The sequence below is a fragment of the Corylus avellana genome, chromosome ca7, assembly GCF_901000735.1.
Source record: "Corylus avellana chromosome ca7, CavTom2PMs-1.0".
Taxonomy (NCBI): Eukaryota; Viridiplantae; Streptophyta; class Magnoliopsida; order Fagales; family Betulaceae; genus Corylus; species Corylus avellana.
In genome coordinates, this window is record NC_081547.1 from 6,624,386 (window position 1) to 6,634,988 (window position 10,603).

General features: G+C 35.1%; 1 protein-coding gene across 1 annotated transcript; it reads right to left on the reverse strand.

Moving 5' to 3' along the window:
• Positions 1–2,543: 2,543 nt before the first annotated feature.
• LOC132187609 (probable L-gulonolactone oxidase 6) lies at positions 2,544–6,488 on the reverse strand. The gene is made up of 4 exons (XM_059601973.1): positions 5,785–6,488; positions 3,894–4,149; positions 3,686–3,787; positions 2,544–3,594 (listed from the first exon to the last, which is right to left on the reverse strand). The coding sequence occupies exons 1-4, from the start codon at positions 6,472–6,474 to the stop codon at positions 2,864–2,866; spliced, it is 1,779 nt and encodes a 592-aa protein (XP_059457956.1). The 5' UTR covers positions 6,475–6,488; the 3' UTR covers positions 2,544–2,863.
• Between the last annotated feature and the right edge of the window lie 4,115 nt (positions 6,489–10,603).

Genomic DNA, 10,603 nt, shown 5'->3' on the forward strand with positions numbered 1-10,603 from the left:
ATGATGGACGAATTTGAGAAGTCATGTGAATAATATGGCCATTATGATCACGAGAGACTGCCAGTTGCGCTGAGAATGTATCCCGAATAGCAGTATGAAAATTGATTTTGAAACAATTGGGAGCAGGGGGGATCCAAGTTTCCACCCGGGGTTGGTCTTCACTTGCCAAGCGTGAAAATGCTCAAGAGCAACTTTATTGATATGCCTCGATACAGAAAGAACATTGAAGATAAGACCACATCATGAAAAGCTTTATTACGGTAGAACCATAATTTATCACAGGCAACTAATGCGAAAATCTGAAATTTATGATTATCTGCCTGGGGAATACCAAGAGAGGTACCTGGAGAGAGTATAATATTGATCAATTCCATCATATTGGAAAAATTGAGGGGTAGTGGCCGGAGTCGAGAGGCCAAAAGGAATTGCGCCAGACAACTCGAGCATAAATACAACAGAAGAAAAGACGTTGAAGAGAGTCAAACTAGTTTATCCATGTTAGTTAAACGGTGTGTTTTGCATTTATTTAAACCATCGTTTGGAAAACAGTGGAGGAACGTGTGTTTTTGAGAAAAAGAAAAGACCCATCTTCAGCCTTCGTCTTCTTCAAGTTTCCTTTAACTCTGACCTAATTGCAAAAGCAGTGACCAAAAAAAAAACTACGTTGGCGTGAGTCATAGATCTCAGTCTTCTTGGAAAATATTTGCTCCCTGATGAGTGGCTAAGAGTGGGCAAACAAGTATTCGAAAAAAAATTACAATGCTTAAAGGACAATTTTTGAGAGGTGAGGGATGAGATATATGCAAAATAAGACATGTAGGATAAAAGCTTGCAATGGTGTGTCAGCGGAGGATAACTCCGATGCCTAAGTCAGTCAATGGTTTGAGAGGGAGAGACCAAGTGAGCAAGAATAGCTTGATAGTGATTAACCAAATACTTGATTAGAATTTCCCTTTTATAGGCATCAAGTAACGGTTAGCGTTCCCCAATTCTCAGCCCCACATTCTCGAGGATCGACCGTGTGCAATGCTAGAAAGGTAGATCATGGGATCGTGGAGCTGATTGATGGCTCAGCAACGTTTCTCCCGCTTTTTTCTCAGGCACGTCTACATGTGGCTCGGTTCTTCGCTGCAGGCTTGACCATGTTCTCTAACGAACGTGACTTTCCTTCTTGTATCCTTGCTTTCTAGTTTTTACCCGTGGTGGGCTGGCTCAATCTTGGCCTAGGCCTTTTACTGGTGGGCTTTGTATGATGTAAATAACCTTTGAAGGTCCGTTGGGTATTTTTGGCTGATCCATTTCCCAACAAAAATAATAGAAAGACAAATGAGAGAGACAATACATCCATAAACTCGACAAGAAATTATTAAGTAAGTGTAACGCCCAAATCATATGACCTAATAAAAGCTATTTTGGAGGGTTTCTACTATATATACCTTGATATTATACATGCAACGACAATCATTATAATTTTTTTTTGTAAAAAAACACTATTACATCACACAAACAAAACCACTAGAGTTCCATGCATAAACTGATAAACATCATTGCGTTCATCTATAGTACTATACACATTAGCTATTCAATAATTACATCTTAAATATGAAAGTCTATTATCATTGGATGTACTAGTCAATATATTAGATGGCATCTATCAAGTCTAAAAAAAACTCCATAATCAAAACAACTAATGGAGAGCATATCTTTCAAATGAATTGCCCAAGTCTAAAATTTGCATCATATTATTCTTTTAAAAAAAACAAAATCATTAAGTATCAAATCTTAATTGAAACTCTCACAAATTTCTCTTTCAATATAGACAACTAAATTAGTTGCAAGAAACTCATCATCTATTTTTTACGAAATCTTATTTTAACAATTTTCATAGCTGAAATTGCTCATTCTGTAGTCGTTGTAGACATTTGAAAAGTCAAAACAAAACGAATTAATCTATCAATAAGATGATATGTCTTTTATTTTCCAATATTTATCAACCCTCGACATAATTTCGAAATGGAAGGCGATTTTTTTTTTTTTTTTTTTTTTTTTTTTTAAATTCCCAATGATTAAACACATCAAGCTCAAAAGGCTTCAAGCCTTCAACTAAATCTCAAATTAATTTTCCTATGCTCATAAAAATAAAAAAGATTGTACTTCTCCACAAGACTGCAAGATTTATAGGCATCCTTTAGATTCAAGCTAAACTAAGTGTTAAGAGTTCTATTACCCCTTCACCAAACTTGCTATCGAAGTCTTACAATTGAAAATTTTCGTAGCATTGAATATGTCAAAATGATAACGATGCTACATTGTGATGTGATCCCATTGATGACGACCTTGACCTTCATCATAATAAGCACTCAAATCTAAAATGTTAATTTCAAATTGCTTGGAGAAAGAGACTAACTTCTCAAACAAATTATCCTCAATCTTCATCTCCTAACCAAAAAGAAAATGAATCACATATCAAAAAGAGAAATCTCATATTGAACAAGAGTATCCCACTCAAGTAATTAATAGTGTAGAAAAATATAACTTTCATTGATTTTGGTCGTCGGGTACATAGCATTTATTCTAGTGATAAAAGACAACCACCGACTACAAGATGACATAAAGGATAAGATATAACAAATTAACAATACCAGTCTAAAACAACTAATGCTACTACGACTCATAAAAAAAAAATAAAAAAAAATAAAAATACTAATGCTACTACGAAAACACCATTGTCTTGATATCTAGAGATCTTAATGAAAACAAATCTTCTTGCAGATGGAATTGAAGTGAGAAACAACCCCTCTTGTAAATAGACAAAACTAAATGGCTCGACAATTGCCAACCAATGGGCATCGATCGCCTACATTTACAATTCAGTATGCTTCTCAGAAGTCAAACGAGTACAAACCCTTGCATCCTTGTATACTTTGCCTGGTCTACAATAGTAGTCCTTGCTTGGAGCACAATGGGTGTCTTTTGAGCAGACACACAACCCTTCTAGTGCACAACCCTGCTTATCTATAGTCACCCCTTTATTTAATCCAAGAATTTGGTTTGTCCACTCGCTAGAGAAGAGCCCTAACGGATCATAAACTCCCTTAACCTTCAAGAACTTTTTGGCATTTCCGTACTTGTTGATTGCTCCATTGAATGCAACATTTCGATTCTTCCCCCAATGAGGCAATGCCGCGTACTTGAAAATCGCAATTTGCTCAATTTCTTCGAGTATGTCTTCATAAAGCCTAGGAGTCGTGGGGTCTTTGCTTCGATAATAAGTCATATCAAAATCCAACGCATCTTCTTGCTTCCCCAAGTAAGCACTTGAAGCCTTAACATAGCGCATCAGGATTCCATTATAAAGCTCTACGCCACACAATGCTTTAGGCTCCAATTCTATTAGCTTTTGGACGTCTTGGATGAAGCTCTTCGCCTTGGACAAGCCAATGCTAAATGTTGTTTGGTGAAAGAACTCACCCTTCACTCTTGGGTCCCATGCACACGCTGTAATCAATGCATTATCACTACTATCTAGGCAGCTTCCTGATGATTGAAGGCGGTTGTGATATCCAATAACAGGATAGCCAGTAAAGAGAATACCTATTACTCCAAAATCAAAAGAGAAATGATTAACGTTAATAATTTGTTCATATTTTTCTACAAATTCAATAGATTTGTGGGTTAAAAATACCGTCGTTAGTTAAACCATAGGCGACAGTTGTGAGAGTAAATATAATTGCTTTAGCGCCGATGCATTTCCCTTCAGCTTCACTGATAGATTCTTGAAACTCCTCTGTTTAAACATTTAGAAAACACACCACCATGTGATCGATCAAGACCATTGCATTTTGGCTGTAGCCTATATATAGAAGTAGGTGAAGGGCTATAAATATAATTACCTGTGGTTCTAACGGCGTCTAGTTCTAGTGAAAGTGTAGAGCGAAATGGCGTAAAATCATACAGACCATTGCCTGACGTGTTTGTGGAGACGCGGTCATCGAGTCGATAGACAGCCTTGCGTTGACTAGGATACCAAGTTATATCTGCAAACTCATGTAAATTACCAAAACTTGCCACTTCATCTCCCAGGTCTGAATCATCCTTCGTCAAGTAGGTGATGGATCGCTTGAAGAGGGGTTGTAGTTTTAGAGTAACCTGCAAAATCGGAGGTTTTCATTTTCAAGAGATCTTTTTCTCTAACATTTAAAAGCTCTCTCTTTTCATATTCCAAAAATAAATAAATAAATAAATATTTTAGCAAAATAAAATAAATATGTAGTACAATATAGTAAATTAAATCTATCTAAACTATTTGCTTGCCCACTGATCTCCCGGGACCCTTTGCCTTATGAGCTATTTTTAGAAAAGTAATATTACTCTTCACACTAATTTAATTATCACAAAAATTATATATTTATTGACGTAGCTTTTCTTTTGTTTTTTAAAGTGATTGGCATAAAAATTCACTTAAAACATAACATAGCAGTCGGCGTAAAATTAATGTAAAGAATAATAGTATTTTTTCTAGAATATCCGAGCTGAAGTAGGGGTTGCACGAGTTTATGGGCATGCCCACCATAAAGTTACAATATTTCTTACATTATGGTTCAAAGGAGCTTACTCAATGGGTGGATGGGGTTGATGGCCCGTTCGTCCAATTTTTTTAGTTGCCTAGGTAATACGTCAAAATTAAGGACCTCACCTAATTTCTTGTATGTCTTATTCTATAATTTCATTTATTTAATTCCCTAAGTAATACGTTTAGTGGGTCACTTTCATGAATTAATTTGGGCAAACAACTAGCAGAAGTTAAAGAAAGGACCGAAATTCAATGTTGTCATTTATCCATTAGGACCATTACCTTATATGTCAATTGAATGGAGACTTAAAAGAAACACATATCTATGTTGTATCCTTTCAAGGATGTTTTTGTTCTGATCCATGCACCTTCCTATAGCTCTTAATTACTAACGTTTGCTTGTTTGTCTAGAATGGAACTTTAAAAAATCATGAAAAATATATATAACCGTTTTTCTTCTATTTGGATCTCCAAGTTTTTGAAATGCTTCAAATCTAATTGAGCACCAAATAAATCTAGTTAGGTTAAAAGAAAAGGCAGAATGGGGCCTGGGTATCTATCAATATCGTAAGAACTTGACCTTTACATATTCACTTTTTACATGTTATTACATTATTACTCAACAAAATAAAAACAAATAAAAAATAAAAGCTGGTTTTAGGATATGGCTCATATTAGCTAAAAATTGCTAATATGAGCCATTTTTATTGTCTAACAGATTAACTTCAAAGTATGCACAATTTGTGTTATAGTATGCATAATAATCTCTTGCTATACACTGTAGCACAATGTTTAATTATTTTATTATTTTTCACCATCCCCCTCTCTCTCTCTCTCTCCCAGCATCGTCCTCTCTCTTCTCATCGATTCTTCCTCTCTCAGTGCAAAACAATCAACTCCTTTGATCTCATCGATATATTCTTCTTCTCTCACTATAAAACAACTAAACCCGGCCCATTGCCATACAACCTTCTAGTGGTTAGAATACTCATTAAATGATTAAATTTATTCATTTTTATTTACTTAAGTTTTTAACAATATGATATCAAAGCAAATGTCTTGAATTCGAACCTTGCCTCATTCATTCCCCCTCCATTTCAATTAAAATATTTCATGTATTGGTTTTCACCTTCTAAAAGGCAATTAGAACCCATACCTGTGATTAAATTTACTTATTTCCAGGATAGGATAGAAGTGGAAACCATGCATACCTGTGAAATAACTCCAAGAACTCCAAGTGAAACTTTAGCTGCATTAAAATCTTCGTCGCCATCGTTGAGACTCCGAGTCTTAGCATATCCTTCTTCAGGCTTTCCTGGACTAACAATCCGAAGCTCCACAACATAATCATGGACCGAGCTCCCCTTGCCCCACAATGTGCTACCGTGTGCACCCGTGCCCAAGAGGCCACCAATTGTCAAGCCCCACCAATATGGCGCATAAGGTAATGCTAGCCCAGACTTGGCAGCCTCATTGATGAGTTGCTTCAATGTCACGCCGCTCTCCACAGTCATCGTCATGGCTTCAACATCAACTTTCAAGATATGGTCGAGGTACTTGGTGCTTATTAGCAGTCCATCTTGGCCGTCGGGGCAAACCAGCTTGGGAATGCTGTGTGAATAACGTGTAGTCACCTTCATTTTCCTTCTCTCCTTGGTTGCTGTTGCCACCGCTGAAATGAGTTGTTCCTCTGTGGACGGGTACGCCACCTCAGCTGCTCCACACACGCTTCGATCAGGAAATATACCGTAGGCGTTTGTGACCGTGCAATTTGTATTCTTTGATGAACATTTGACAGGGTCCTCTGGGGGGGTACAACTCACAATAAAGATTAAAAGAAAGAGACTGCCGGATCGGAGAATCGACCGGAATACAATTTCTTTTGAGCTTATGAATGCCATGGATGGGAGTTTTGCAGGTGCTTTGTCGTTCAGATTGTTGCGTACATAGGCTTGCAGGGGTATATATATAAATAGCAGTGTAGCTTAGAGCCTAGTTTTAGGATGCTTTGAAGACATGGTCTTTATGGGGTTTTTCATTTTTTTATTCCTTCACATGGGTTAGCACGCATGTGACGCGCAACTTCAACAATCAAAACGTGCTGCGTGCGGTAAAATGTTGAGATTTGTCAGATTTGGTGGCTTGCTTTCTTCGTCAACTTTACCGTGAGTTCCAAACCAGTGTGATTTCTTTTAGAGGAATGCTCAATGCATTCTACCCACCATCTACTCACCATCTCTTCACTTGCATTTTGATTATTATTATTATTTTTTTTAAAAAAAAAAAAAGTGAAGAGAGAAGGGATGGTGGGGAGATGGTGGGTAGAATGCAAAAATGCATTTCCCATTCTGGGTAGAATTTTACGTCTCACACTTTTTGACTTAGGTTTTTACCCACACTTTTTGACATTGTTTTTAACCACCGGATTGCATGTCTTTTAGCAATGCTCTATATGCCATTCAATCATTTTTTATATTTAAAAAAAATTTAAAAAAACCACAAAAATATACTTACATCAGATTTTTTATATTTAACCAACTCTCAAGAGTTGCTACAGTATTTTTCAATGTGCAGTAAACCCAAAGTGGTTTCTTATACATTATTATAATATAAACATTTCTTTTTTCTCTTTCCTCTTTCATCTTTTTATCTTAAATTGGAAATTGTGTTGGGATTTTGTGAAAATAGGGTATGTAGGGAACTTGTGTTTTGTAAAAAAATAATATTTTAATGGTATAGAAAAGTGAAAGAGAAATTATTAGAAATATATTTTAATAGGGAAGCAAAAAGTAATTTTATACTCTAAACTTAGAAAAATCAAAGAAAAGCAACTTCTAGTGCTCTTATTAAGCTTATTCTAATGGCTTTAAAAAGGAGCCTCTTGTTGTTGAAAACAAAAAAGCCACAACAACTTTAGTCAAAGTGGGAGAAAGAAGAAAAGCTGAAGTTGCCGAAAAAGAAGAGCAGCAACTTGGTTTGAGAGAGAGAGAGAGAGATACGCCATTGATGTGTTTTGAGTGCAGAAAAGCTTTGTGAATTTTAGAGAAACTCTCTCTTTTGTAATTTTTTTTTTTTTTTAGAGTGATAGTTTGGTGTATTTAGAATTTTAAGTTTGAGTGGTTTTGTTTGTACTCTATTTTTTGTTAGTGAATTTCTTCTTAATCGTTTCCACCAATAAATGTAAGCTTATTAAACCGAACCCCTTAAATTTTAATATTTTATATAATTGTGTTATTATTATTATTATTATTTTTCTATTCTACACTTTTTTTACTTCTTTGGTGATCTTGAAACTCGCAATATTTGTCACAACAAGTTTAAAGGCGAGGAAAAAAATGAAGATAAATAGTCAAACAAAAATTTGGTAGAGCTAGCTCTTCCCCCACAAAAGCCCTAGTAAAACTGGTTTGGTTTGGTAATTAAGGCTTTTTCATTCTCTCTATTTTAATTTTTAATTTATAATATTTTGTATGGTCCGGTTGAGTAAAAGATGGAAGTGGATTTGGTTTATCTTATTTATGGTTTGAAGACATATATAGTTGGCAAGAAAAATGAGCATTATTGCAAACCAGATAACTGTGTACGAGTCGTCGATCGTGGCAAGTTGTCAGAGTTTCTTTAACTTGAAATCATGGAGTTTTTGTTGCTTTACATTGGGTGTTCGTTCACCAAGTTAACTTCTCCACCTGCCGCTATCTTGAGAGGCAAGGAGATCGAGAGGGTTCTACTGACAGTTTTAAGATTTTAACTAGCTGGATGTGGTTATATATACAAGTGTGATAACGAGGGGACGAATTGAAGTGGGAGGCACAGTTAGGTATTGCGTACAATGTGTTGCAGCCAGCCAGCACACACCTTCGCATAGGGTCTTCTTGCCACCTCAAAATTAAAGCATTTCTGACATCAGACATACGAACTTCATTGAAGAGACTAGTTCCACAAACTTTTAATACAAGTTTTTGTGTGTGAGTCAAGAGTTTGTTGGTTGGTGTGAAACACTTTAATTGAAGAATGCAAGCTAATGCTTTAACGTGTTGTTCCTAAAAAAACACAACCAAAGTCTATCTGTGGAGATTGGTAAGTATTGCACTCTCAAAAAACCGACCAAACTTGTTGGAGGTGAGACACTTGAGGAGTTGGTCATCCTAGCTACAAACTGTCATAGTAAAATTAAATTGATGGACGCATGATAATTGTTGAGAAAATTGATAATTAATTGACAATCAATTTTTCACCAGCTCTTTATACGAAAGACAAGTTTAAAAAGAAAACACACGATAACACACACCAATTACACACGTATATAAAGAGTTTACGTGGTTCGGCAATATACCTATGTTTACGGGGCATGATCCGGTATCCTTCTTTACTATTAAGTACAATAGTACAAGCCTAAACCGCTCAAGTTGAATATATATCTCAAATCCAAACCCTTAACTTCTTGTACACCCCACTCAACTGTCCCTTTCAAATACCCAGTAAAGAAAAACTCTCTACACTTTGTAAATGTCACAAAGTCTTCTCACGAATTTGGATTTTCCGGATAATCTTAACCAAGGACTACATATACTTAGGCTTAATCACGAAAAATAAGAGAACAATTTTAATTCAATTGCTGCTGAAAAAACGAAACCATCATGAATACAAAGTCTTTTCTATGATGAAGATAAGCATTGCAGCCCACATGTTTATCCACACACGTTTTCTCCAAAAAATATTCAATTTCAAGTTGTTTTTGGACTTCTTTTAAAATTAACATTATCTTCTTATAAATAAATAGGACTTGAGCCCATCAACTTTAATATTAATATTTTTCAGCAATTATCTTCATACTTATTGACAATTTGAGTCATTATCAACAATTAAATAACGAAGAACATAAAATAAAGATGGTTGAACGTACTGAGTCTCAATGACCAATAATGAAGTTTTAAATACTTTTCATCGAGGAATTGTTCAACGAGTACAGATCATTACGTGGAATTAGGGAAAGATAACTACGTATAACTACCTAGAGAATCGAAGAAAGTAAAAGATAAAACAAATACTTCCACAATTAGTCTGGAACTACATAGACAACACGGAAACAACACCTTCGTGAATTGGATTTGTGTCACAAAGTAGACTTGAAGTGCAAATTGGACTTTCAGGTGGTCTCCATACTTGTACGATATGATTTGCTGATGATCATTAGCAAACAAAAAACCATAAAATAAAAGACATCATGAAAATTCCATTGAAAGTTAAGAAATTAAAATATTAATTTTTAGCACCTCTGACACATTGAACATGGAGATCGAGGCTAATTAAAGATGATCCAAACATATATGGGGCTTTGCAGTAATAATTTTAGCACCTTTAATTAATTTGACACATCGAATAATTCGAAGACAACGACAGGGTCCAGTTCTCATCTGCCAGATCTGTTCACAAAAGAAAAAAAAAAACATATACTCAGAACCTCAATAATTTGGTGAAAAACTGAAGTTGGCAGGACGAAATTATGGCAGCATGCACGTTGTTTTAGATAAAAAAATTTTGGAATATTTACTAATAATTAAGAACCCATTGATGAGCGTAATAAACATCCGGGAGTGAGATAAACTAAATTATTATTTAGTTAAATGGTTTCTTATTAAATATGTAATTAACATTCTAAATGGGGTTAATTAATAGGAAGGATGCGCGCATCAAATGAGTGGATTAAGTTGCCGTTTTATCCATTAAATGCACTAGATGATGGTAATATATATATATATAAAATTAAGGGAAATTATATATAAAATCCTTAGGTAAACGCGTTTTTTTTAAAAACTTCCTGGGTATTTTTTTTCGGAAATTTAGTCCCTGGGTAACTCGAAACTATAAGAAAACTCCCTACCGTCAATTTTTGTTGACTTCCGTTAGTCTACTCAAAACTCACCGTTTTATCTGATTAAAATATTATTTTTTTTATTAATTTAATTTAAAAAATTCAATCTTAAAAAAAAATAAAAAAATAAAAAAAATTTGAAGGGTGGCCAGGGGTGG